A 26,650-nucleotide genomic window follows, 5' to 3' on the forward strand; every position below is an offset into this window, starting at 1 on the left:
GTCAGTTCCACGCCGACAAGCTCACAGCATCGGCATAGGCCCGTAGGAAGGAACGAAAAGCGAAGAAAAAGAGGAAAAGAAGAGAAGGACGAAAGAAGGGAGTCGGGACGAGGAAGAAAAGGAAGAAGAAGAACGAATGTCTAGTATGGTTCCCCTTGGGAGACACACCAGGGCGACAACGAAACCCAGCGTCAGAAAGGACCAGCAGGGGGCCCGACCACTGACGCTTTGCTCAAAGCGGGCGTAGTCGATCAAATAGAATGCGGGGATTTTCTTTCTCTGCTCGCTGGCTTCTCCTTCGCGCCAGGGGTAGAATCTCCACTTGGTCTGCCGCTTGAGGCACCCAAACTTAGCCATGTCACCCTGGCATCCCTGCCAGGCTGGGATCCTGAACCCGCCAGGCTGTTGTTCCAGAATCTGGGCGAGGAAGAAAGATGTTTGATCCCCCTTTTGTTTTTTCAATGCAGACATCCGGTATCGCTTTTTCAAGAAGATAACGAGCAACGAGCATAAAGACCCCGCAAGGCAGAATTGCTAAAGCAAGCATCAACCCGTTGGCGACGTGGGAAAAGCGTTTGTTGTCGGCCGCGTTGAGCTCGAGGCAAACCATGTGGAGGTCTTCTGGAAGCTCGTATGGCGCTGGAGAGCCCACTTTCTTTCTCCATGGACGGTCAGTCGCAAGGCTCCGAACCACTAACCACCAAAACGACAGGCTTATCAACAACGATGAGGAAATTCGTCGATGGATTGAGATCGCTGACTGCGCCAAGACTTGGCTTGCTGCCGTGTCACGATGTTCGCGTGTTGGCTTCGGCGTGCTCGCGTGCAGACAGAGCTGCTGGAATGTTCGCCTGATGGAGCACAGCATCCGACGGCAACGAAGAGAAGCCGTCGAGCTGAAACTGTCTCAGCAACAAACTGGCCTGCGCCCAGTGATCCGTGAAAAGCGATCTGTATGTACATGTCTCTACAGAGTACACAAGAGCGCACAGGCTTGACTTGTCGATAATTTACCTGCGCGACATGATGCTCGCTTGCACCGTTACATGCACGTCTAACTAACCATATGCCCCTAGCTGTCCATGCTCGTAGTCGATCGACTTGTCCTCTGGCAGCGAGAACACGGTTACCAGTCTCTGTTCGTGAACTGGTCCCAGAACTTTAAGACTATCAAACTTTCTACAGAATCGGCTTATCCCCAAACGTAATGAGCCTCTGGCCATCCCGCCCCGATTAAACAGCTCTGAAACGGGCATAAATAGCGGCTAACCCGAGCAGTTATTTCTTTCTTAAGGGAAAAAAGGCCAAAAGGAGGAACAGTGGTGCTTGATTACGACTGCGTACCGATTTTCTTCTTTTCTTTCTGAAGACGACTGCAGCCTGGTTGGAGCAACCAGCCATCATGCCAATCCCAGACCGCCATTTTCTGACATGTAGCTCAAGCCGTCTGCATGTATTCGGCAGCATCGGGATACCGCAGATCGGAATTTTCTTCTAAATAATCCATCCACCGTTTGAGGAATGGACTCCCGCTGTCGCAAGTTTCAGTGTCAAGAAATTATGCGAGCACACAGCAAATAGGGTGCACCACACGGGCTGATCGTCGGGCTCGCGAATCCCACAGCTCGCTTCCCGCGTGTTTTGCGTGTGTGGAGCAGAGACAGGGAAGAGGTCCACTTACCGGCTGATAGTCTCAGAATCCCCACACACGCACAAATGTCTTCGTGGACGAGTCATAGCAACTATCGTGGTCGATGCCTGTCAGCACACGGCAAGACAAAAATCAGGGACCAGCGTCGTACCGTTCAGCCTTCTCTTCTCGCCCAAGAACCCGACCTCCCGCTCTGCGTTGCTTCTCACAAGGCTCACAACCACCGCTTCTTTCTCCCGACCTTGAAATCCATCGACACTCCCGATCTCCAATCCAGGATGCCTCTCTCTTAAAAGTTGTGCCAAGAGCGCTACTTGCGCATTATACGGTGTGATCACTGCGATATCCTCCTCTCGCAAGCCAGCGGCGATTAGGTTTTGAACATGCCTCGCCACAATTGCAGCTTCAAGACCATTGCTCTTGCTGTCTGCTAGCAGAAGCTCGCCGTCTTCAATGCGCTCGGGAAATTCCCCGCCCTGCGTGTCATAGAAGACAAGCGGTTCGCAGGTATCGTCCGTATCTTGGATGTCGCACGGTAGGTCTTTGAGAAGCCGGGCTTTGACATGGTCTGCGGCGATGAGTTTAGACTCGTAGAGCTCGCATGAGGGGAATGACATGATCTTCTCGTGCATGCGATATTGAGTAGTGAGCATGCGCTTGATAGTAGGACCGTGGAGGGAAAGGAGGCGATCGAAGAGAGTGGTTTCAAGCGAGGTTATTGGGAGGCTTGAGATTGTTAGATCGTCTGCCCCGCTTTGGATTGCGTTGGATGATTTAAGCTTCCTAGAAGAACCCGACGGCGTATTTGTCGTTGTTGATTTAATTGTCGGAGGGAGCTGCAGGTGATCACCAGCAAGTATCGCCTTTGAAGCTGACAGCAGAGGCACCCAACACTGCGCCTCCAGGGCCTGACTAGCCTCATCAATGAGCACAACGTCGAACTTCTGGCTTTTCAGCTGATGCCCACCGGCTCCGTGCAATGTGGCTAATACCACCTTGCTCTCCGTAACAAGATGGTCAACACATCTGGCCTCTCGTTCTCGAAATTCTTTTCGCAGTTCCTTTAGATCCTTATAAATCTCCCTCCTCTCCCTCCCGCTCCTTGTCTTCCGAATACTGGCTTGCTTCTCGTCGATCTCCCGTCGTACATCCTTCACAATAGCCGCAGCGTCGGAAGTCTGCGTGAGGGCTTCCAGCGAATGATCCACAACCGAGGATAACAACCGCGCAGGATGTCCGATCCGCACCAGAGGAATTTTATGTGGTGCCAAACGCTCAACGATGTTGTCCACCGATATATTTGACGGCCCGCAAACGAGGATACGCAAGTTTCGGCGGAGGAGTTGGAGGATTAATTCAATTAGGGTGTGCGTCTTACCAGTTCCGGGAGGACCGTGTATGAGCGCGATTTCGCGGGACGCCAGGGCAAAGCGGATTGCCTCTTTTTGCGAATCGTTCAGGCTTGGGTCTATGAAGTCAAGGGAGGAAGCGGATGACCAGTCGGGAGGCGAGGGCGTGGTGTGGCCGAAGAGAACTCGCATGAAAGAACTGTGTTCTGATTCAGCCATCTTTTCCATCCTGACCATTGTCTGCTTCATCCTTTGTTTCTAAGTTAGCATTAAAAGTGGGGATCAGTTGGTCTTGTCATTGAGCAAACGCACCGGCGGTATGTAATGTCATTTGCCAATTTTACCCTGAAGGGAGCGTCAGTGCCCATTTCACATATTGTTTCCACGTATGTGCTCAACAACCACAAAAAGGACGCATCTCACAGCCAAAGTTTCTGCCCCCACAGGCCAGCAGCGCCCTCATCATCTTGCTTTCCTGGTCGACCACGCTCATCAAATGCCACCCAGACGCTCCTCTCTCCAATCTTGGTGACCACACCCTCTAGGCCCTTCGTAACATCTTCATCGTCCTTCCCTACCTTCCCTTTTCCAGCCTTGCTCCCAGAACCACCTCTTGCGCCGGAGACAACGGGCTCTACCCTCACTACATCTCCGACTCGGATTCCATGGGCCGGCAGACTCTCTCTTGCGCCATCGCCATTAGCAGTAGGGAGAGCACCTTCACCTGTCTTCTTTCCCTTTGCACTCTTCAGCGCCGCATCAACGCCGAATTCACCAACCTCTCTCCCGCCCATCCCCGTCCGACAATTCACAAGCACCAAGGCCGTCAAGGCATGCCCGGCAGCCTGCAGAGCGCGCCGTGTCGCGGGCGACACAAAAGATAAGCTCGAGTTAGTGCTGCCTGCAGACGAGGCGAGCGCTGAAGAGGCTATCTCTGCTTCGTGCTCGAGGAGGAGAAGGTGTTGCTGGGACTGGGCAAAGGTGGAGATGGAGATGGCGGGCATGGCAGGCTATATGCTAGGGCGACCGATGCCTGTTCGTCAAAGGTTCCTGGCCTGAAAACTTTCCCGTAGACTCCAACGAGCCCCTTCGATTGAACAGCCAGGTCCGACATAATACCGCGCAGCACAGCGCTGGGTGGTGATGATACCGGCGATAGGGCTTGGCGCCTGTCACTCGCTGATGACCCTCTTTGGGCTGGGGCAACCTTACCTAAAGCGTATCCCGGAGTTATATAAATCCTTAAGATCTTGGCATCAAACCCAGCCCGAGGAAGCTTTCGCCAGAAGCACGCTAACATGCATGCCTGCAAGCGCCACGAAAGCGTTGTGAGCGGCAACTGGGGCGAGCAGAGGCTGTCAAACAAGCCGGATGCTAGTTACTCCGTAGTGGCCTGCAAATATTGATTCTGTTGCTGCTAAATAACCTGGTTGGCCTCAATGTCCCGAATCACGCCGTTGGCGTCGTGCCGACCTATCCATGCAAGGGTGTTCCAGCGGAACTTTGATCGCCGAGTCTTCCTCCCCATAGACAGCGTGGGAATCCGGCAAAGCACCCAGCCGACGTCTTTGGGAGAATCGAAAACTGGCTGGCGTTTGCCTCCTCATTTATCGCCCCCCTCTATTCCGCTGTGCGCACTTCGCCATCGGACCGACCTCAAAAACAAACAATCCGGAAGTACGTTGATCCCTTCGGCCGCGGTCTAGAAGCATTAGTCAGCACCAACCAACACGTCGCGGGGCGAGAAGCTGGCGGGTTTGAATCTTTTCGCCCTCGCACTTCCCAGAGCCGTTGAATATAAAACCCTGCCCTAGGCTCGACCGTCTTCCACTAGCTACAAACCCGATGAACAATGCTAAAATGCCTGAAGCGCGCCAATCTGCCCAGTTGAATAACAAGGGTGACATGGCTGATGGCAAGCAAATTGCCGGTTTTATTGTGATCCAACCTCCCGTCGACCCGGCTGCAGAAGAGCTGCAGCAGAGCCAACAACAGCAACAGTGGCCTGCAGAGTTCACCGGTAATGACACAAGATGCACGTCTCAAGCGACCCTTAATGAGCAGATTTCAGACCTGCAGATTTCCGGAGTCCAGAAGCCGTTAACTCCGGGAAGTGAACCCCTCTCACAAGAAAACACCGCCGAGGACAAAGTCGAATCCCACAACACGTTTACCGCTGCCCCGGAAACAGCTGAAGCTAAACCTAGCCTCAACGATTCTAATCGGAATCTGTGCAAAGTCTTTGCTCTTACACCAATCCCGACGATCATTCTTGATTCTGACCTTCGCATTATCGATATTTCCAACAGCCACCTTGAGCTTTTCAAGCTGGGCCTACATGAGTGTTTAGGTCGACGGATCTTCGACATGGAGCCATCGAAGATTCCTGTGCCAGATGTCGCTATCTTGGACAGTGTTATCAATACCGCCATCTCCACTCAGAACGTCCAAGTGATGCACGATGTCGAGGACTACTTATCCCAGTCGGTTTTCCGCATGAGAGCTACGCCCATCTTCGAGGCAAACAGGCTCCTTTACGTGGTCCTAGAAGCCTTGAACATTACCGATCCCTACTTAAAGTCCAAGATACATGAGAACGCATATGCCTCAGAAACTTATCGCGTCCTTGTTGACACAGTTAGCGATTATGCTATATTCATGCTGGATACAAAGGGATATATCACTACATGGAACGCCGGCGCAGCGATCCTGAAAGGTTACACCGCTGAAGAGGTCCTCGGGAAACATTTCTCCATGTTCTACGGAGAGGATGACTGCGCGCAGGGCAAGCCAAGGAAGGAGTTGGTTCTGTCGCTGCACGATGGCAAGGTTGAAGATGAGGGTTGGCGCTATCGCAAGGATGGCTCCCGATTTTGGGCCAATGTCACCATAACGCCAGTTCATCAGTTTGGCCACCATGTCGGCTTTGTCAAAGTCGTCCGTGACTTGACCGAACGAAAAGCTGCAGAAACCCGCCTCATCGCTGCATATGAGGAGACCTCGAAGCTGAAAAGTGATTTCCTCGCAAACATGAGCCATGAGATTAGGACTCCAATGAATGGGGTCCTCGGGGCCCTTTCCCTGCTCAACAGCACCGCCTTATCGCAGAATCAACGAGAATACGCCACAATAATTGAGGAGTCGACTTCGGTACTCCTCCGGTTAATCAATGACATCCTCGATTATTCAAAGTTGTCATCCGGTTCATTTTCTCTCACCACCGATGTCTTCAGCGTCGAAAGCATCGTGAACTCTGTGATCCAAATTGCCCACCCAGAAATCCAGAGATAGAGGTGAAGAGTATTATCGACCCAGGTTTCCCGAGTCATGTCAAAGGCGATCCTCTTCGCTTTCGTCAGATCCTCCAGAATCTTGTTGGCAATGCTGTCAAATTTACAGACAAAGGATACATCCACGTTCGGACATGCTTTAAAGAGGACGAGCGTGATGACTACTCTGTGACCGTTGAGGTCATCGATTCGGGTATTGGCGTTGCTGATGAAGCAATGAACACTCTTTTCGCACCGTTCACTCGATCCGCCAACTCGGCGACCAAACGTTACCAAGGAACCGGCCTTGGTCTCTCCATCTGCAAAAGCCTAGCAGAGCTTATGGGCGGTGCAGTGGGCTATCGAACAAACCCGGACTGCCAAGGCAGCATATTTTGGTTAAAAATCAAACTTGGTCGCATCGATGCTGCCTCACCTAGGTCGAGGGTGCTTGAATCGTCAGATCCTTGTGAAGATATCAGGAAAATTGCCCCTCGCAAGCAGCTTTTACTTGTGGAGGATAATATGGTAAATCAAGTTGTCATGCTAAAAATATTGAAGTCCCTTAACTTTGAGCGAGTTGATGCTGCTTGGGATGGAGCGGAAGCCGTGCATCTTATAAAAAAGAAGCCGTTGGCGTATCATGCCGTCCTTATGGACGTAAGTATGCCCGTGATGGATGGACTTGAAGCCACGGCTGCTATCCGCGAGATGAGAAATGAAGTTCCTATTATTGCCGTGACCGGTAACGCTCTCAAGGGAGATTTCGAGACGTACCTTGCGAAAGGGATGAACGACTTCGTTGCGAAGCCTATTCACCGAAAGGAACTCGCTCGTATTCTGTTGCAGTGGGTTGGCCCTTGAGAAGGGCCATGCGAGAGAAGAGAAAAAGTTATGAAGCCACCAACAGTGATGTTCCTTTAATGTTTTCCTTTTTCCTACCAGCGCACACGGGAGGTCGACGACGCAGCTGAAAGGCATGGACCGCCTATTGGCATTTGATCGTCGAATCCGTGTCCCCGGCGTGCATTATTTCGGGGCGTGGCGTGCGCAGGAAGCTTGACTTTTCCACGAGACTGCATTAACTTACCGCCTTATGTGGACCCAGATTTGACACTCCCCTTTAAGAAAACCATTTTGAGAACGAGAATACCCCCCCCCCCAAAAAAAAAAAAAAAAAAAAAAAAAACCCACTGTGTAGCGAGCCGACGTTCAGTAAAAGGGAGTATTCATGACACAGAACAAATCAGGCCGGCCCACGATGACTACCATCTCCAACATACCTCCTTTCCCATGCAAAGCGATCCTTACTCTATTTCAGAAGTCCTATAACAGTCTAAAAAGGACAAATCAAACTAATAACGATAAAATGATAAGACGACGATCCTACACAGTCTCATATTTCTCCTAGGTGGAGTTAACGATAACACGGAGAATCGCACGGTATCCATCCGTGCAGGGAATGCTGGACTTACCTTACGCCATGTTCCTTTAATCGCGCCCATGATGCAGAAAAACCTACTCGCGCCTGGACCATGACGAACAGGGTCCGCATACACTTTTCATGCAGGCAGACATAACTGGGATTGCGAGACGGGCAAATTTGCACGAGGCACCCACGGATACCACGGTGCATAGGAAACACCCGCTAATAGCGTGAGCACCTGATGCGGCCGGTTAAGAAATCGACAATCCGCGCAATGTACTCCGTATGACTGTGGTATTTATGATACCTCTCATCTGCAAGGGAAGCCGCCGACATACGCAAAAAGCTTAATGCAGTTGGACTACACACCGGTCCAAGGGGGGCTGTTTACAGCGTGCGGGATATCCCAAGTCGCTGCGGCGGGCCGGTATGTTGGCACATGCGTCCAGCACAAGACGCAGACGCTCCTCTTAGATTCATGAGATTCTTGGGTGAAACTTTCGACTGGACGAGACAAATCCCGGGTGGCTCGGCATTTCCGATGATGTTCGTGACAGCTGTCAGCAAATTTTGTTTCTGTGTCGGCGAGAGGGTTCCAAGGAGTGTCGGTGTACACTTTAATTTACTCGCCGTATAGGGCGCGTTCTAGCCTTCATTGGCCAGCCGCCTGGACCTAGACAGTAGGGTCCGCTCATAACAAACAGCCCTGGAAGCGCTTCTGGCCATCGTGCGGCAAACGTGAAATCAAGCAAGTGAGATTCACTTGCTTGAAAGCCCCGTCCCAAAGCCCCAAGACAAGGGAAAGCAAAGGTAATTATTGAGGTCGTCGGCCACGCCAGGACGTCGAGTTGACATTGATTTTCCGGCCCAATCCCGTGTGTGGCAAAAAAAGTGGCCAAGTTGGAAAAGTCTTCATTTTAGACCGCAAATTGTGATTACCACATATATTTGACAACATAATCCTGCCGCTCGACGTGTCTTTCCGTCCATCGATTTGTTGGTGCACGTGTTGGCGAAGAAAAAGGTTGCACCGTTTGAGGACCGTTGTCAAGCAGGTAGGCCTCCTCCGCTGCAAAGATGGCCGGCGTCTCCCACCGCGTATTCCGTCTGAGCGTTCACTTCTCTCGAAAAGAGGGAAGTATGGGCTAACCGTTGTCATCAAGGTGTTTCAACCAGACTTTTGCCTTTTCCACCTCTCATATACGCCCCCTTTGATCCCCACAACCAGGCGGAGTGGACGTGTCTTCCGCATCGGCTTCTGGCTCTTGAGACAAAGTTGAACATGTGATGGGATCATTCTCAAGGCAGATACCCAAACTTGTATTTTCATGTCGACAATGCGCCCCTACTGGGGAAGAGATTTCATTTTCGATGAAGCTTAAAAAAAAAAAAAAAAAAAAAAAAAAAAAAAAAAAAAAAAACCTACTTTTGAACCACATGGTTTATAGGAACACTGCCGATGATCATCGCGGACCCATCTCCATGTGTGCGACCATTGGTCTAAAGCTGCACTAACATGCTCCGTCCTTGAACGGAGTGTCAGCAACGACCCCTACAGGGAATTTGAAGCGAAAAGAAAATAAGGAAAAGCAGAACGAAAGGAATAAGAAACAGAGGAGGCTGAGAAGCGAGATGAAATTGAAAGATGTGAGTGGCGGAGATTCGAATGTAGCACCCTGTTGCTGATGTCGCGGACCGGCCTTGAAGTTGGCTGGCTGTTGATGCTGAGTATCACTTTCCTTCAATGTCTCATTTTGGTCATGGCTGAGCTCGTTTTCGGGCATGGCAAACCTTTACAGGACCCAAAGATTTTTCATGGTAGGTGAGGTGACGTTGGATGTCGTTGATTGTTCAATGTCATCGGTCCAGCATACACAGTGATAAGCGTTTACATCCATGTACGTGCCCTTTGAAAGTCCTTGGAAGCAGTAGTTGGAAGGCCGGACATGCAGGCTGCAGGCGCTGTTCCTCGTAGGACAATGGAAGTGCCCAGGCACGTTACTCGTGCATAACTTACAGTATTACGGCGAAGGGCAACATCGCAGGCCAAATTGGCTGCGCTCTTTTTTTTTCTTTTCTTTTTCTTTTCTTTTTCTTTTTTTTTTTTTTTTTGGATCACGGCGTGCAGCTCCCATTGTCTGGCAAGGACACGGTTGCTTTGGTGAAAGTCCGGCTTTTCCTCCGTCGTAGATTTTGAAGGCCCCTGAATGCAGAGCCAGTCCGGAGCACACATCAAAGGGAGAGTCGGACATGGTTTTCCCCGAGAGGATAAATAACGAGATAAGAACTAGCGATAGTACGACTCCACTTTGGCCAACAATTGACCGTAAATTTGGTTTGCTTTTTTTTTGCCGATTCTTCCTTGGTTCCCTGCTTTCCCTGCTTTCTCTTCCCTTTCCAGCTGAAGCTTCGACCGGCATCTCTCTCTCGGGGATTGCATCATTGCGGAGATTTTCTTCCATTTTCATCATAACAAACCACGAATTCTGCATCCTTGCAACTCGATGTCTCGCAGCAATGCCTTTTGTCTTTTTGCGGGAATTTCACTCCCAAAATTAGGCGTTGCGCCCTTCCTGGAGAAAGGCCCCGTAGCTAAGCTGATACAGTAACCCAGTCTTTAGCAGCGGGATGGCTTGCGAGTCCTGCAATTGAAGCACGGTGCCTCAACCCGGGGAGCTCTTTGTTCCTGGTCGGAATTGGAGTTGCTGGCTCGGACTGAGGCGGTGCAGCTCCCAAAAAGGGCGGTGGGGCTTGAAACGGATACAGCCAACCAGCGGCGACCACGCGATCCGGCGTCTGGCGATTGGCTGGCTAAGAATAACCGAGACCCACCTTCAGCCTTACGAAACGAGTGTTTACGGCGTATCTTACCGTAATACGGGACGGTGTAAGATGCTGACGACGCCGGCCCTTTTTGCGGCGGCTCCACCAAGGGGGGTTTCAAAAGGCCCGCCGTCGCCTGGGAGAGCGTACCTGCACGCCCGGAACACAGTGCCAGTGGAAGGTACTTTACAGGGACGTTGTCACGCATTGTACCGCTGCGGCTCTTGCTGGTTTCACGTAATCCGCTGTATTTATTCTGTGCGGCTTGCTGCCTTCACGCACTTCAATTCACTTCATTCTGCTTCGCCCTCTCCGTCCCCTCTCTCCAACTTCACTTTTCGCCTTCTGGAGAGCACTTTTCTCGCCTGTCCTTGGCTGCAGTTCCCTCGCTCTGCTGCTCTCTCTCTCGCGCTCTCTCTCTCACACACCCTCCATCGAGCGTCTCTATCGCTATTTTGGGCCGCCTAGCCATCAAAGACGCCCACAATGCTCCATTCTCTCGGTCGTCGCGCGATCTGCGTCCTGCTCATCCTTGCCTGCTCCATCCAAGTCCAATCTGAGCCCATCCATCGACGTCCATTCCACCAGGAACGAGACAGCTATGACGACCGCACTGTGGCAGCTGCCTTCCACGCTCTCTCCTTCAAATTCTGGAATTCTGTCTCAGAGCGGTCCGTCGACATCAAACACGATCTCGGTGTTCCTCCTCAGAACGACCCTCGATATCAATTGATCAAGCGACAGGGAGGCAGCGGAGCTGTCACCAATTCCACCCCATCTGTGACTCCGACTACTCCGCCGCCATCCTCTTCCCCGGAGACAACCTCCGATGCATCCACACCTCCTCCCAGTTCGGAAACTCCGTCCACCGAGATTCCCGACACTTCATCCCCCCCGGAGACCTCCCCGTCCCCAACCACCCCGACCCGGACGACCGCTTCGCCCACTTCGGAAACTGAGTCCACCAAGTCCAGTGAGACCCCGGATCAGACCACCACTAAGCCACCAGAAGAGACCACTTCTGCTCCTCCCATCAGCTCCACCGTCATCGGCACCACCACCAATGAAGACGGTGGCCTTGTCACCTACACCTCGGTTGTCCTGGTCCAGCCAACTCGAAGCAATTCGAACGGAAACTCCCCAGAACCAAGCCAGTCCAACCCTTCTCTGCAGAACGGTGCCTCTGCTCCCGCTACGATGAAGAAAGAGATGCTCGCACTGCTTGGAGCCATCGGTGTTGCCTTTGCCCTCTAATTATGAGATTGAGCTAAAACTACACCCTTTCCCTTTTCCCTCTCTCACTCGCTATCAAGCGTGATACTAGTCGATTTATGTATGTGAGCGGGGTTAGTGCATTTCAATGGCGTTATGTTTCCTTTTTTTTTTTTTTTTTCCCCTCTATTTCGGGTTCAAACAGCCCAAGCAGCAATAATTATGGACATTTTCTCCCTTGAAAATGACTGTTGGGTGGCAGACTGTCTTTTATGCTCTATTTCCATGTACATCTTTTCTTTTTTTAAAGGGAATGGGGTATGCTCTCTCCTTAAGCTACCTAGACAAGACTAGACAACAACACTAAGAATGAAATCTGCGAAGAAAAAATTTTTTTTTTATTCCCTAACAATCATTATCAAATAGTCTGTACGCAGTAACACGTTCATTTGGAACTGTAAGATGATGCTGTGGATGCAAAGAGGTTTCACAGATTCTAATTTATATCATTATTACTCTGTACAAGAAAGGTGGTATATATCAGATGTTACATCCGAAGAGCAATCCCAACATGTTCCCAAAACGCCATCGCACAATAACCCCCCATCACACTCACTCACACACACGTCTATTCAACTGTAAAAAGACAGATCTCGCCAATATTGACAATATAACTACACCTGTCCTCCACGACATCACCTCACCCTCACCCCACTCCTCGCCTTCTCATGCCCTTCCCACCTTTCCTGGCCCGTCCAATACCTGACCAGGCTCTCCCAGCCCAGCAGATCGCCCTCCCTCAGCAGGGCGGCAACGTCCACGTTCAGCGGGCTCTCCGGGCGCGGATCGCTGAGCAGCTGGTGGATGGCGGCGAGGGTGGAGCTGAGGGTGTACGTGGGCGCCCAGTGCTCGGAGGTGAGCAGGGACAGGCAGATTTCGCCGGTGGAGAACGAGATGTTGGGGTGGCAGATGCGGGTTGTGAAGGAGATCTTGGGCGGGGAGAGAGGGTAGGTGGGTGGGATGGCGATGGAGAGGGACCAGAGGCCGTCTGGTTTTGTCCACGGTTAGTAAGTAAAGGGTGGTGTTGGAAGTCGGGTAGAGGGGAGTGAAGGGATGCGGGAGGGGGGAGGGCGCGTACTTTCGTAGGGAGTGCCGGGGACGCCCTTGAGGACTGCCTCCCAGCGCAGGAGGTCGTCGTCGGTGACGGGACCGAGGTGCAGCAGCGCCTGGTTGGGGTTTGCCCGGTACTCGGCCAGCTCGCGGAGGAGCCGCTTGGTCGTGCTTGCCGAAGCCATCACAGGGAAGAGGTTTTTTTTTTTGGTTTTTGTTTTCCTTCTATTTCCTTTGTGTTCTTTCGAAGATGGTAGGTACGGGGTTAACAAAAAGCACTTTCTCGAGGGGAAGGAGCTACAGCACTTTGTTTGTTTGGTCCCGAGGCCCGTAGGGTCTTGGCACACGTGGGCGGGCAGGGGTGTGGCTGGAGCTCCCCGTCTCTGTGTGGCTGTGCATTTTCACCCCCTGTGGAAGCTTTCGAACGGCGACGAACATCCCGGGGCAACCGAAGACGGAAGACGAAAGACGGAGACGCAAGTGGAAAACATCCCCGCATGTTTTCGCTCAGGACGGGATATCCTTCTCAATGCGTACCTCCTTAATCTCAAAGGAAGCGTCGAAGCTGGTCGACGCGGTATCGTCAACCCGTCGAGTCACCCGGCGCACCGCGGCTACGTCCAGTTACTTTGGTAACTCGAGGCAAACAAGATCGAAAACTGTTGCAAGCGCAATTCATGTGAAACACGAAGTAGGAGACAGCAATGCAGCCATCAAACAGGAGAGCGGAAGTCAAGATGGCTGTGACGATAGCTCCGTTCTGTCTGAAGCAAATACGACCGACATCGAAGACCTCTTGAAACCGGAACCCAGCCCGCCACCAAGCTCGAGAAAGCGGAAGCGAGCCTCTGTCGTTGCAGCAGATGCCGTAGCCACTAAAGCTGAACGTTCGTCTCCCAGATCGCGATCGCGAAAACCTCGAAAAGTCATCGTGAAAGAAGAAGAGGATGTAAAGGTAGAGGTGCCGACTCCCCTACCAAAGAAAAAGGCGACGAAATCCCGCAAACCCCCTCCTCCACCGGGATCCGTTGCTCCACCGCCAAACTGGGAGAAGATGTACGATCTCATCAAGGATATGCGTCTTCGCAACCCGACTGCGCCCGTTGACACCATGGGCTGCGCGGAGTTATACTGGCGTAATTCCACCGAGCAAGAGAGGCGCTTTCACATCTTGGTCGCCCTGATGCTCTCGTCCCAAACAAAAGACACCGTAACAGCCGTCGCAATGCATCGCCTACACACAGAGCTCGACCGAGAGCACGATGACAACAACGAAGACGGCGCTGATGCGAGTAAAAAGCCCGCGGTCCGGTGGGACACCACGACTCACTCCGCCGGCCACTCAACCCTCACGATCTCCAACATCCTCCGCGTCTCCGCCACCCGCCTCAACCAGCTCATCCAAACGGTTGGCTTCCACAACCTCAAGACCAAATACCTCCGCTCCACCGCTTCCATCCTCCAGTCCCACTACAACTCCGATATCCCACGCACGGCAGCTGACTTAATGGCCTTGCCCGGCGTGGGGCCCAAGATGGCCTATCTGTGCATGAGTTCCGCATGGGGCGTGGATGACGGGATCGGTGTGGATGTGCACGTTCACCGGATAACGAATCTGTGGGGGTGGGTGCGGACCAAGACACCAGAGGAGACGCGGGTGTTGCTTGAGGCGTGGCTGCCGAGGGAGAAGTGGAGGGAGATTAACTGGTTGCTGGTGGGGTTGGGGCAGACCGTGTGTTTGCCTGTTGGGAGACGGTGTTGGGAGTGTGCGTTGGCTGGGACTGGGTTGTGTAGGGCGGAGATTAAAGGGGGGAGGAATGGAAGTGGCCCCAAGGGGAGGATGGAGGCGAAGATGGAGATCAAGGTGGAGGAGATGTGAATGTGTCATTGCGTCTTGATTTCTCTATGCTCTTATACAGCCTGAGATGGATGTATGGATTTAATATGGAGCAAAGGAATCATAAGTGCACCGTGTTTGTTTCATCCATCTTTGCAAAGAATCGGGGATACTCACGAGTCCAGCATGTGAAAGGGGCGAAAAAAAAAAAATAAAAAATAAAAAATAAACTGATGAAGAGGACAAAATCCAAGTGGCTCCTGTTTTTGTGCAAGTGTCCAAGGGCCCAAAGGCAGCCGGCCCCTTCTATGGAAACCCCCCCTGTTACATTCAGCACACACTATCTGGTGCCGTTCTCGATTTAAATGCGACCCAGATCGAGTTGACCACGGGCCATGTGGTGTCGGTAAGCCAACTATTGGTGCAATAAGTTTTGAAAAGTTGTCCTGACTCGGATTCGAGACGATGCATTCACAATATCGACACATCATATCTTTTGTAATAGCCTTAGCATGGTCCGTCGGACATGCAACACGTTGGACAATCTTCCCTTCGGGGATCCAATCTTGGCATCGCTGGAATGCCTGTGGGTGTGAGATCCTAAGGGTACTCTTTTGCCATTGGCCGATGGTGTGAAAACGTGCCAGCCGAGCATCCAGCTCTGGTAACAAAGTGATCGTCGGTATGTCGCATCAAGCTCAGCCAAGGCTCCTGTCGCCAAAAGCTTAACTACAGGCAAATGAGACCCCACAGGGCTGAACTGCCTAAATGTAACCTTTCATCGACTGCTCTCCAAAGAAGGGAAGAAAATGGTTGAGATAGCAGCCATTTAGTCAATCCTGCTACCTCCTTCGGCCTCTATCTATACTTTAAATGGCCCAGCTTGTACCTCATTACACAATCCGCCTCACTCCTCCTCTTAAAAGACAAGCCGCGTTACTAACCCGAGAGTCTGATGCGATAGTCTCCGTTCCCATAAGCCGCCGCCATGCCTATTTTATACCAGAAAACCGGTTAGGTATTCCCTACATCTCACGCCGCGTAGAGCACAAGTTGAAGCAAAATATGATCCAAAACGGAGCTACAACATACCGGCAATTTTGCAGTCATCCCCTTTGCAGGTAGCGCAGTGTTCCACCATCCAATCGATCCCAGCCGCAACGTGCTTACACCACGATGAGACTGAAGTATCTTTGGCATAAGCCGTGATGACCGTCCCTTGCTCCTCACACAACACGAGGCCGCCTCGCTTGGCATGACATTGTCTCGTATCAAGACCTTTTAGGAACTTGGAACACGCGACAGCCCCGCCAATAGTGCCGACAGAGACATCGGTACTTGGGTGGTAGCAGGTGTTTTTAAAAGCCGCATCACGGATATCAAGGGAGGAGTTGGCTACGAGGGGAGTATTAGCACCAGCGCTGGCATCCAGAGTGGAGAGAGAAAGAGAGATGTCTGTACCTTGAACGTCCGTGGACTTATCGATCGCGTCCTGGACATCGATTTCGTGAATTACTATGGAATTATCTCGACACGAGCCTGGAATATGAATGCACATACCGTGCTCAAGTCACGGCCAATCACATCTTCCACTGGGACTGCGACTACCCGTCCTACGGCAAGCAGGGGAGAAAGGGCCACGGCACTGAGCGCGAGCTTCACCATGGTGTAGGAAAGGTCTTTATAGAGCTGAGGCCTAATGCCGTTGGCAGGAGAGTCTATGGTATAACAGCTATTGGGCTGTGAGTATGTGAAGCGAGCGGACGATTAACACATAGCTAGGAATCGGAGATAATGACTACAGCTTTATATATTTTCCACAACTTATCTCCAATTTATCCTAACCAGCTTTCTGAACCAAGTCAACTAAATTGCATGGCGTATGGCCAATGGATACAGCATCCACCAGAACCGTGTCAGATTATTACGCCTCAACTTCCCACGGGCCTTCATTGCGCGATTTTCATTGTGCTTTCTGGTAGACCACATGCATCTGTAGTAACAACCTCATCCACAAAGGGAAAAGATGCCCCAGCTCATCTCATGTCACACAAACATTAGTAGGACGTGATTCTCACATTGTTATTAAATGGCCCCTGTGGTGCCTAGAATTGATAAAACTGCAGATATGAATGGCGGCAATAACTCGCTTGTTCGCGCGAGTCCAGGCGCCACATTCAGGCTTGTTTCCAATTCAGTGCAATAGATGGATTCTGAAACCTAATGACGACAACCTATTCATATATCTAATTATCCCACAGAGGGTCTAATGCATGCTTGTGCATTATTTATTAATTTGATGAATCTAGAGCATATTTCCGAGTTGTATCTGCAAAGCGCGTAGCATGTATAGCCATAACCGACCATTGGAATCTGTGTATACGAGAAAGCCTGGAGAATCTGAGCTGACGGCTCTTATACCTAGCATTGTGCAACAAGTCCAGCAAATATTTCTCATACTGCATTGACATTTGCTGGACAAAAAGTTTTATCGCACTTTTGTTGGTAAGACTGCAGAATGGTACAGCGTAACTACCATGCCACCTGTCGACACCTTAATGCGGTGCTGCCCTTCTTGTGGGTCGAGAGGTGAGTTATGCTGTCGTAAAACTCAATTCACGGTGAGCAATTAAACTATGGAAAGGATACCATACGGGATAATACAAGGAGGCGGGATCCAAGAGATCTATGGTTCTGACAATGCTTATATCAGGTATAGTTATCGTTTCCCAAAGGATATTGGTAATAAATGGTAGATTCTAAGGTACCATATATTTGAGACACACATTTATTAACTTGGATGTTGTTTCTCAACTTTTAGAATATTCTAGGATAACTACTCTCGAGGATATCTATTCGAACATCTGTTAGGGTCAGCATTGGGATCCCACAGAAGCATGCATTACAAGAGTCTATATACAAAGAAACATGCTCCGTATGCAGTATACATATATAAAGAAACACAAAGAAACCATGGGAAACTCAAACCCAAGCAAATTGAACATGTAGAGCCTAGGAATCGAACTTTGTTGGAGAGGCTTACTAAGCTGTCTATTAAAAGACGGATAAACTAGTAGATTTAATATCAGCAAATATCAATAGTTATATAAATAAGGATTTAAACATATATTACATGATATATATAGTAGATGCATGGTTGATCTACCATATCTTTGGAAGGATACGCTTGAGACTTGGTTACTAAGGCCATATTGTGAAATTTTAAGTTCTGCTCTGGTACCGGAATATCTCTGCGTAATGCTAATTCACCTACATACGATTGGAAAGCAAAATAGGGTCCGATGAGCAAGTATATATATCTCCCCCCAAAACCTAATCCTATATCGGGCGACAGTGCGCTGAGGTGCCAACAGCATACACCGTGAAGATAACGCCAGCAAAACCAATGTGACCTTGATACCAGCGCTGTTATGTCAGCCACATCCGTAAGGATTCGGAGGCCGAGGATGTCAACCAGATTTGCGGAACAGATGATTTTCACATCCGGCTTTCCTTTTCCGATGAAGAGGAACACCCTTTTTTTTTTTAATCCCTTCTCATCTAGCGACCCCGATTGGAGGCTTGATAAGCTGTCATTTCTCGGGAACTTATTCGGGCCCTCTGCTGGGGCCTCGCTACGTCAGCATAAGATGTCTATCCTGTTAACTCCACTCTGTGTTCCACAGATTCGCGATTCTGCAAATCAGGCGATGTCAGGCTGCGAATCCTTGATTTCTAGAATTTGCCAAAATGTGGGGCTCCAGAACCACATGCTGGCCTATCCTGCACGACTTATCATCATCTAGGTAGGCCTGCAGGTAGATGTGAAAAGAAAGGGAGGCAGAAGGACTTCTGTAAGTCTCCAGAGGCTATGTCGCATGTAGATCAATATTAAATGCGGCAAGCACATGGATAAAGAACAAAACAGCCCAAAAGTTTACCCCTGGATGATTCGGTGTGCGTTGGCCCAAGGAATAGCTGCGATCTGAATAGGTGCTTAGTCGTTGCCCGGAACTCCATCATCTGTACAGGCAGAAGGCACGGACTATGCAAAACTCAGTGTTGACCAGCTTGGGGGATGGAGAATCAATAGACATAATAGACCTAAAGAATACTGTGGATATTATATTGGCGTCTCGTGGCCTTGACCTCCGAGATGGCGGCGCCAGCTATCCCGCAGATCGCTGTTGGGGGAGTGTATAAATGACGACTTTCGAAGAGCTCGAATATGTTTGGGATGCTTGCGCACGCCGTCCAGATTGCCTAGTTGCCGTCCCAGGGTCTTACGTTCTTCGACCCCGAATTTGGGCTTACGGCGGTCCCTTACCTCTGAAACTGTTCTTCTGATACACAGGTATCTTGTGTTGAAAAACTTTGTGTAATGCGCAACCTGTCTGCGAGGCTTACGAAATTCAACGGGTCATTCATGCTGAAGGTCGAGATCTCATTCATTAAACTTTGGTGCCACCCAGGACGCGGTTCTCAGCGGGGAAGCTCGCGTAGGAATAGATACCAGCCCAGTCAGGGAAATCCTCCCGCCTGGCGCCTCCGCATGCCTACCCAGGGCGCACGTCGTTGCTGTGCCATTTTCACCAAGCATAGTCGATACCAGCTCTAAGGTGCGGTCAACATAAACACGTGTCCGCTTAAGCAAATCGCATTGACCGTGGCCTCATTGACAAAACAACAAGTGCTTCGTCGAAGCGAGGGTGGGTAATCAAAGTCTGGAGTGTTGCACTCTGTGTTAAGGTTGCCGGCAAACATTGCCATGCAATTTTTATATATGAAATCAGTCCATTACCGTATTTTTGGCTATTTCTGCCCATCCGGAATTGAATGTGTTTAACAATGCCTATCGCATATTATGATTTAAATCCGGATCGAGTGCGGACAAGTATCGTAGTAGAGACGGCATCTTTTCAAGCTTGTCGAAAAATCGAATATATGAACATATAACTTCAAACCCACAAAAGATTTTGAAATAAGTTGGAAGACTGAAATTCAGAACGCAACCCAAACTGGGCATCTGAATCTATGAGTATATGTCAAAGCTTCTGAAGAGCTCGTAACCACAAGTATACATTGACACAGCGAGGCAGCTGAAAAGGGAACGGAGCTGGATGAATAGTCGGATGATCAGACAAGGAGCAATCGGCTATATTCGGAGGCCCCCTCAAAGAATGGCGTCTTATCATTGAAAGCAGGTGGTGGTCAATGTATTGAAATAACACACTGGAACAGAACATTGACAGGCTTCAAGCTGGATAAGATAGTGCGTGAAGAGAACAGCATTTGTTTTGCAACAGCCATGGAGCAGGCTCTCTCTCATCCAACACAGTTTTCGGAATCTATCATTGCCGGGAAAACAAATATAGAAAAGCACAAGAAACCTCATCCACCAAGACTTGGTAATGGAGGAAGTGAGCCACGGGGATGCGCATTCCGAAAACATGCTCAGTTTGTTAGATCAACAAGTTGGTGACTAGCATCTTGATGTGAAGACTCGCATCAATTTCTGGAGCAATGGCTGAAAGATGTTTTATGTTTGCAGAATTCAACCTCAATGGAACAGGCATAGAATCCTTCCAAGGCTTCAGCCATTCAGATCTTTTTTCTCTTTGCTTCTTTCTTGGCTCCAGTCCTGCTCCCTCCAATCACAAGAGAAGGAATGCTGCCAAGTAGCAAGAAACAACAGTCCCACTCATTGACTGATCTTCCTGAAGCTGTACAAACATTATCAACAGCCACCCACAGCACAAAGACAAGGGCATGCTGGTCACATTGGCTAAAGAAGGTGTCTCTGCTCTGCCCTGTTGGAGCCCCCACCACTCATCTAGACTTGAGTTTCTGAATCTGGTGGTAGCTGCTAGCCACAGCTGCAACTTAAAAGGGACACCTGCGGAGTAGATGAGTTTATTTACACTCTAAAGATTCTATGCCTCATTATTATGGCTGGCTCTCAAATCTCTCAAGACCAGAAGCATTGTTTAGAGCAGAAGCTACTCTGTACTCATGCCTCTTAAATAATGACAAATGCCAGATACTGAAGGGGATCCTGTTGGGTATGTATTGCTCAAATAAATCTATAGCTATACTCTTGACAAGGCAGTTGTCACTCCTGCTACAGCTCAGAGTCAACATTGACAACTCTACCTTTTTACATTCTCTCTGGATTGTGCATTGCAGCCCTCAAGCTGAGAAATATCATGATAGCCAAAGACACAGCAAGGGGTTTTGATTGATTTTAGTGGCGCGAGATGTCAAGAGACCTTTTTAGAGAGGAAAACTCATTTCAGAAATATATGGAAAGGGAAGATGTGAGCTCAAGATTTGTCTATTTAGACTTCAAGATGTACATAGTTTCATATTCTTTGAGATTACAGAGTCAAGCTTTACCATAACCCTCTCCACAGCTAAAACACCATCAAGGTGTAGCACTTAGCTTCGCAGCCAAGCAAGGAAGAGGTCCTCTATTGCTGTGTAGGTGAGCATTTGGACAGACTCTATAAATTTGTGGACTGAAGATGATTGATCTGCCACCCATGTCACCAACATAAATCAAAATCAAAGTTGATACTTTGGCAATCTCATTCTTCCATCAGATCATCTGGTTTGTAGTAAATATCGGTCCTCATTGTGTACTTGACGCCCTGTAAGACAAGATCCCCAGAGTGATATAAAGAGTGATGTTGGAAGATCAGGACACTGCCAGCTTTGGTGTTAACATTAAATCATTTCTTTTCATCTGAGGAACAGAACATAGTGGCGCCTCCAACAAGCTGGCCATGCTCATCATTTGGCTGCATAGAATCATTGAGATAGAGATGAAGAGTGTAAAATGTGTGTTGGTTTCCCTTTATTGTTGGGCCATCACAATGTGCTAACATTTTAACTTGGTCAGCTCTACAGTCAATGAACAGACCCAGCTCCTTTCTTACATTTGGAAAACTGGCCTTAATATATCTTAAAAACTGCATTCATTCATTCAGCTTCACAAACCACCATTTCTGTCTGTGATCCACTGCTAACTTCCCCAGAACACCCCTATATTGCTCTCCAGCAATAACAGCCAGCAATCATCAGTACAGGCTTCCAGCGGGAACCAATAACAGGGTCAGGCTCTGCAACACTTTGCTCTGCTAGAGAAATCATTTAGGTGCATTCAGAAGAACTAAGAACATTGTCAAGTATCACAGCATAAAAGTTCTTATATTGAGACAATGGGGACACAGAGAAACCAGTGGAATGCACAGCTATTGATTTGGTGTCCAGAGGCGCAACAGTGAGGAATGTGTCAGGTATGGGCACATCATTGGAAGCATAATTATTTCCAATAATATGAATGTTGTCTGCAGCCATAGTTTCCATGAAATGTTGTTTCAACCATAAGAAAACAGGGTGCTATTCTGTGGCCTCCAAAAGAGAGTCAGCAGTGAGTGGGATTTGCCCTGGCCTTATATATAACAACTGCTGCCTTGACAATCAGCCCTATTTTTGAAGGCTCTGCAGGTGATTGGGGTATTCAAAGCCATGACAGCCCAAAGTGCTCACAAAAACACAATATCTCTTATTGGTGGAAAGAAACTGGAGTGGCATAGCATGATAGGGAACACCAGGCCATGACACCACCAACTTACTTGATGACCAATTCCTATGTCAACCATGGATAGACCAAAACATGAGCAGATTATGGGGGAAACTGCCTTATATCTTGTGAAAAGGAACACACAGTGAACTCACACTGAGAAAAGTTTGCTGTGCATGGAGTACCTTTCAACAGCGATCCCCCAGGCCAATTAACTAGCTAGAATAGCGTTGATCAAGAACCAACTGGAGTCCCTCAACTCTCCTTCTAGCGTTCCAAATACACGAACAAGCCAAGCTTCGTCGCGCAGAAACTCTGGCCATAATTCTGTCTGGTACGACGCGTGGGCTGTCGTAACAGAGATCTTCTATCCGAAGATCTTCAGGTACAGAGTAACTAGTCTCGTCTCTAGTGCTACATAACAAGAGGAGTGCAAAGAGAAACAGAAGAGTACGGAGTACATATGCTCCCGTCCGCCGCTCCTCCGGCCCTGCTGCTTGTATGTATTGCTGCAGGCCGAACTTCCCGAGAGAAACCGCTAAACTCGCTCGCAATACGTGGCTGCGCCAAGATGCCATCCGTTGCGATTCTAACCGGAACATTGTTGTTCCGCATATCTTCCAACGACGCATCTGCGCAATGCTTCACGACATGATCTCAGAATCTCCTCTTCACTTCACCCCAGACTCATGTCAGTGGCAGCCGGCCGGCCCCTGAGAATGCTGATAGTGAGATGTGCCATTGTTAAATCCAGTGCCCCAGTTGAGCGATGGGAAACAACTTTGATGCTTCCCATGGTGCAGCTCCACTTTCTCCTGAACTAAGCCGGGACCCTTCCCCTCAGACCAGCCTTGGGCGCACCACAATCACATGGAAACTCGGGCCAGGTTGCCAGTCGGCACGCTCTTTGTTTGCAATCAGCACTACACGTGTGGACACTGCTCTTCGATGCAATTTCCCACCCCCTACAATCCCCCCACTGAAACATTTTGGGCATGATATCATCACTGCGAAGCACCCCAGTGATCATGGGCTCCGGGATCGTTCGATAGAATACGGAGTAGGGAGTACTCTGTAGAACAAAGGAAAACGCCTGGCCAAAACCGTGGGTGACAATTTCCGCCCGGGAAACCCTGATCTCCGACTTTCGACGACTGGAGATCTGGAAGTCTGCCGAGTGGGTCTGGAGTTGCAAGAAAAATAAAAAATAATACTCCGTAGTAGACCAAGGTTGGCACGGAGGATTGCCTACACATGCCACTATCTCCGCATTCCATTTGGTTCGTATTCTGCGCGTTGGGCCCGCACGTGGGGTCGTTAGGTCAGGGGAAGCGCGGTGCACTGGAATCATGATGATCAAAATCCTACCCAGATGGATATCAAGACATCCATGGAAAAGAACGGCTAGTGACAGTTCACGCGATGCGCGAAAAATCTTAACTCACAAGCGCCAGTGCAAGGTATCCTGTGGGAAAATATATAAAGGTTCTTAATGACCGCATGTTATTGCGGAGAATACGCCAGCATCGTTGGGTCATTGCGCCGGCAGGATTGACAATCATGCAGTACCGCGCGCTTTCTCTGCTGGCCCTCTCCGCCTCCACGGCTTCCGCCACCTACTCCGGGAACCTAAACTACCGTAGCCCTTCGCTCAACCACCCTGACTTAGGAATCTCTCTGAACAAAGTTGTTAAGAGATCTGATCCTGCGGCTGCCTTTGACCCCGCCAAACTGAACTTCACCCATGGAGTTGCATCTGGCGATCCATACGCAAATTCTGTTATCCTTTGGACGCGATGCTCTCCCACATCGGATGATGTGAATGATAACAGCCCCGTCACTGGCTCAAGCCCACTATATAACCCTGTTCCCATCCACAAATCTGGTGATGAGTACAAACCGATATCAAAGGCACCAGTGTGTGTTGAGTTTAAGATCGCTAAGGATAAGGAACTGAAGTGCGTGGTGGATGAAGGTGTGGTTTTTACTGGCTCCGATGTTGACTATACGGTCAAGGTAAGTTTCGTTTTGCAACGATATATGCATTGATTAACCTCGATAAAATAGGTGGAAGCAAAACACCTGAAGCCGTTCACCACATACTACTACCAATTCTCTGTGTGTGATTCCGACACGAAAAGTCCCATCGGTCGTACCAAAACGCTTCCAGAGGCATCTCAAGCCGTTGACCAGGTGAATTTAGCTGTGTACTCTTGCAGCAACTATCGTATGAACCCCCGTTCTCTTTTTGCATATCTTGTCTGCACGATTTACTAAGGAAATTATTTAGCTTCTGGCTTCTTCAATGCCTACGGGAATCCCGTACGAAAAGATTCTGTTGACTATGTCATCCACCTTGGGTAAAAACTGCTCCAATTCTCATAATGACAAATCTTACTTCTAACTACTTCGACTTGAATGCAGTGATTATTACTATGAATTCCCTGATGGATTATAGTGAGTTAAGATGTCCACAAATGAAGGAGGGAATGTTAACCGTTGGGTCTAGTGGATCAGGTAAAGGTATCGGGCGTGTACCTTTGCCAGACCGCACCTTGTACACTCTCTACGATTATCGTAAACGCCTTGCAACTCATCGAACTGATATTGACCTCCTTGCCAATCATCAGAATTTCCCCTGGATCCCAACATGGGACGATCACGGTATGTAAAGCCTTCCCCGCTTGATTACTGTCGTTCTAACCGCATGCACTCGGCAGAGGTGGGGGACAACACTTACCGTGATGGCTCCTCTTGGCTGAGGAATATCGAGCTCTCATTCTTGGCATCTGGTGGTGTTTCTGTGGATCAAAGAAAGATGAACGCAGTTCGCGCGTACTTTGAATGGATGCCAATCAGGTAAAATATGCCTTTTCATCTTTTCTCCGGAGCATTCGGCTCAGATATTTTTACAGACAGGTCGATATGGATGACAATCTTCGCATTTGGAGAAATTTCGAAATCGGATCACTTGTTGATCTCATGATGCTTGACACCAGACAATATGATCGTTCAATTACTGATCTATACTTCAATACCTTGTATGTCAAAAAATTGAAGGACGACGCCAGTCGCACTTTGATGGGTTCGCGGCAAGAAAACTGGTTTTACCGCAATCTGATCAAATCTTCCGTGCGTGGTGCTAAATGGCGCCTTGTCGGCAGTCAAATAGGTAAAATTGTCCCTGTTCTCCCTACGGGCTACGCTGCTAATAGTTATATCAGTGTTCTCGCACATCGACGACTCTGGTTTCAACCTGGATGCTTGGGATGGATATCAAGCAAACCGGAACCGCACATTTGAGACTCTCGTTGAAAATAAGATCAACAACACTATCTTGATCGCAGGGGATTCTCACGCGAACTGGGTCAGTGACATCGTGTGGTTAGACCATGCAGACTACGATGAAAAATCCGGATTAGGAGCCATTGGTGTTGAATTTGGTGGAACCGCGATCACATCGCCATCACCAGCTGGAGCAAAAGTCAAGATTCCTGCCGCGAACAAGAGATCAAAGAAGCTGGTAGAGAAGAACTCTGTCCTTCAATGGTCCGAGATGTATTACCGTGGATATTTCGAGTTGCATATCACTCCAAAAGAGGTGGAAGCTAAGTTCTTTGGAACCCCTAAGATCCGGGAGCGCGATTTCAATGAGGTCTCTTTGGCGAACTTCACAGTCAAGGACGGAGCGAACCGCCTTCACCGCGGAGATATCGGCGTGCCTGGTGGAGGTGTTGTGGAAAATGGCTGGCTCAAAGGCGGGAAGACTGAGCGAACCGATCTTGCGAATAATACGGAGACCGGCCAGTGGAGCAAGATCAATTGAAAGGGCTTATATATGATATAATAGGAGCAGTGGTATCGAGTACGCAGTACACCGTATATAATTTGTAATAATTGTTTTGAGTACGATAGGTGATTTGTCGGCTGGCTGAGAAAAATTCAAGCTTGGTGATCTCACCATGGAGAGTGGATGCCTCTGACGACGGGCTGAATTAAAACTTATGGTATACTCTTGGGGAGACCATGCACATATAGGGTCAGCTAACTAATATTCCAAATGAATGATGAGAATCACGTTATCGGCCACCCGGACCACTTGTTCACCTGGTAGTGTTATTTCATCCCAGTCCTTCTTCACCCCCCTAAATCTTCCCACACGCCGGCCGGACTTGAATAAACACTGTCATTCTCTTCATTCTCTAATCCAAGCATACTTTGTGGTGATCTCTTTCTACTGATTTAAGTGGCCGTTCCGCATGGTGCATTTGCTGAGTTCATGGACCAACCATGTTGCCAGAACGCACTCCAATCCTCCACGTCTTCACGTCTCCCCTGAAACAAAAAGAAATCAGGGCACCACTGTAGTATACCTCAATGGACTTCAT

At 49.4% G+C, this 26,650-nt stretch overlaps 9 protein-coding genes across 10 annotated transcripts; 5 read left to right on the top strand and 4 right to left on the bottom strand.

The window, feature by feature from the left end:
* Positions 1-21: 21 nt before the first annotated feature.
* On the bottom strand, positions 22-471 carry D8B26_005078 (uncharacterized protein; the record flags this gene model as incomplete). Its single annotated transcript, XM_066124711.1, has 1 exon — positions 22-471. The coding sequence occupies one exon, from the start codon at positions 469-471 to the stop codon at positions 22-24; it is 450 nt and encodes a 149-aa protein (XP_065980792.1).
* Positions 472-608: 137 nt separating this feature from the next.
* On the top strand, positions 609-1,208 carry D8B26_005079 (uncharacterized protein; the record flags this gene model as incomplete). Its single annotated transcript, XM_066124712.1, has 2 exons — positions 609-953; positions 1,077-1,208. The coding sequence occupies 2 exons, from the start codon at positions 609-611 to the stop codon at positions 1,206-1,208; spliced, it is 477 nt and encodes a 158-aa protein (XP_065980793.1).
* D8B26_005080 (uncharacterized protein) lies at positions 928-4,618 on the bottom strand. Of its 2 annotated transcripts, XM_003066684.2 has the most exons (5): positions 3,424-4,618; positions 3,313-3,345; positions 1,803-3,250; positions 1,682-1,742; positions 928-1,532 (listed from the first exon to the last, which is right to left on the bottom strand). In XM_003066684.2, the coding sequence occupies exons 1-5, from the start codon at positions 4,002-4,004 to the stop codon at positions 1,439-1,441; spliced, it is 2,217 nt and encodes a 738-aa protein (XP_003066730.2). In that variant the 5' UTR covers positions 4,005-4,618; the 3' UTR covers positions 928-1,438. The 2 variants fall into 2 exon arrangements, with proteins under 2 accessions (XP_003066730.2, XP_065980794.1); XM_066124713.1 differs by having other exon boundaries at positions 928-1,742; positions 3,313-4,618.
* Positions 4,619-4,840: 222 nt separating this feature from the next.
* Positions 4,841-7,432, top strand: D8B26_005081 (uncharacterized protein). The gene is made up of 2 exons (XM_066124714.1): positions 4,841-6,150; positions 6,234-7,432. The coding sequence occupies exons 1-2, from the start codon at positions 4,846-4,848 to the stop codon at positions 7,131-7,133; spliced, it is 2,205 nt and encodes a 734-aa protein (XP_065980795.1). The 5' UTR covers positions 4,841-4,845; the 3' UTR covers positions 7,134-7,432.
* Positions 7,433-10,822: 3,390 nt separating this feature from the next.
* On the top strand, positions 10,823-11,915 carry D8B26_005082 (uncharacterized protein). Its single transcript, XM_003066682.2, has one exon. The coding sequence runs from the start codon at positions 11,005-11,007 to the stop codon at positions 11,770-11,772; it is 768 nt and encodes a 255-aa protein (XP_003066728.1). The 5' UTR covers positions 10,823-11,004; the 3' UTR covers positions 11,773-11,915.
* A 329-nt stretch (positions 11,916-12,244) lies between these two features.
* Positions 12,245-13,077, bottom strand: D8B26_005083 (uncharacterized protein). Its single transcript, XM_003066681.2, has 2 exons — positions 12,869-13,077; positions 12,245-12,778 (listed from the first exon to the last, which is right to left on the bottom strand). Exons 1-2 carry the CDS (start codon positions 13,023-13,025, stop codon positions 12,426-12,428), a joined length of 510 nt encoding a protein of 169 aa, XP_003066727.1. The 5' UTR covers positions 13,026-13,077; the 3' UTR covers positions 12,245-12,425.
* Positions 13,078-13,369: 292 nt separating this feature from the next.
* On the top strand, positions 13,370-14,857 carry NTG2 (DNA N-glycosylase and apurinic/apyrimidinic (AP) lyase; the record flags this gene model as incomplete). The annotated part of the gene is made up of 1 exon (XM_003066680.2): positions 13,370-14,857. One exon carries the CDS (start codon positions 13,370-13,372, stop codon positions 14,717-14,719), a length of 1,350 nt encoding a protein of 449 aa, XP_003066726.2. The 3' UTR covers positions 14,720-14,857.
* A 901-nt stretch (positions 14,858-15,758) lies between these two features.
* Positions 15,759-16,235, bottom strand: D8B26_005085 (uncharacterized protein; the record flags this gene model as incomplete). Its single annotated transcript, XM_003066679.2, has 1 exon — positions 15,759-16,235. One exon carries the CDS (start codon positions 16,233-16,235, stop codon positions 15,759-15,761), a length of 477 nt encoding a protein of 158 aa, XP_003066725.2.
* A 7,208-nt stretch (positions 16,236-23,443) lies between these two features.
* On the top strand, positions 23,444-26,297 carry D8B26_005086 (uncharacterized protein). The gene is made up of 8 exons (XM_003066678.2): positions 23,444-24,278; positions 24,330-24,489; positions 24,553-24,622; positions 24,687-24,719; positions 24,772-24,926; positions 24,983-25,121; positions 25,178-25,434; positions 25,487-26,297. The coding sequence occupies exons 1-8, from the start codon at positions 23,763-23,765 to the stop codon at positions 26,086-26,088; spliced, it is 1,932 nt and encodes a 643-aa protein (XP_003066724.2). The 5' UTR covers positions 23,444-23,762; the 3' UTR covers positions 26,089-26,297.
* Positions 26,298-26,650: the final 353 nt, after the last annotated feature.

The sequence above is a fragment of the Coccidioides posadasii genome, chromosome 3, assembly GCF_018416015.2.
Source record: "Coccidioides posadasii str. Silveira chromosome 3, complete sequence".
Classification (NCBI taxonomy): domain Eukaryota; kingdom Fungi; phylum Ascomycota; class Eurotiomycetes; order Onygenales; family Onygenaceae; genus Coccidioides; species Coccidioides posadasii.

Coding starts and splice junctions, on each gene's coding strand:
- D8B26_005080 (XM_003066684.2), bottom strand. CDS start 4,004: ATGCCCGCCATCTCCATCTCCACCTTTGCCCAGTCCCAGCAACACCTT. Junction 3,251..3,312: donor AATGACATTACATACCGCCG/GTGCGTTTGCTC, acceptor TTAGAAACAAAG/GATGAAGCAGACAATGGTCA. Junction 1,533..1,681: donor GATTCTGAGACTATCAGCCG/GTAAGTGGACCT, acceptor AACTTGCGACAG/CGGGAGTCCATTCCTCAAAC.
- D8B26_005081 (XM_066124714.1), top strand. CDS start 4,846: ATGAACAATGCTAAAATGCCTGAAGCGCGCCAATCTGCCCAGTTGAAT. Junction 6,151..6,233: donor TAATTGAGGAGTCGACTTCG/GTACTCCTCCGG, acceptor CGATGTCTTCAG/CGTCGAAAGCATCGTGAACT.
- D8B26_005082 (XM_003066682.2), top strand. CDS start 11,005: ATGCTCCATTCTCTCGGTCGTCGCGCGATCTGCGTCCTGCTCATCCTT.
- D8B26_005083 (XM_003066681.2), bottom strand. CDS start 13,025: ATGGCTTCGGCAAGCACGACCAAGCGGCTCCTCCGCGAGCTGGCCGAG. Junction 12,779..12,868: donor CCCCGGCACTCCCTACGAAA/GTACGCGCCCTC, acceptor GGACAAAACCAG/ACGGCCTCTGGTCCCTCTCC.
- D8B26_005086 (XM_003066678.2), top strand. CDS start 23,763: ATGTTATTGCGGAGAATACGCCAGCATCGTTGGGTCATTGCGCCGGCA. Junction 24,490..24,552: donor GTACTCTTGCAGCAACTATC/GTATGAACCCCC, acceptor GAAATTATTTAG/CTTCTGGCTTCTTCAATGCC. Junction 24,927..24,982: donor CCCAACATGGGACGATCACG/GTATGTAAAGCC, acceptor TGCACTCGGCAG/AGGTGGGGGACAACACTTAC.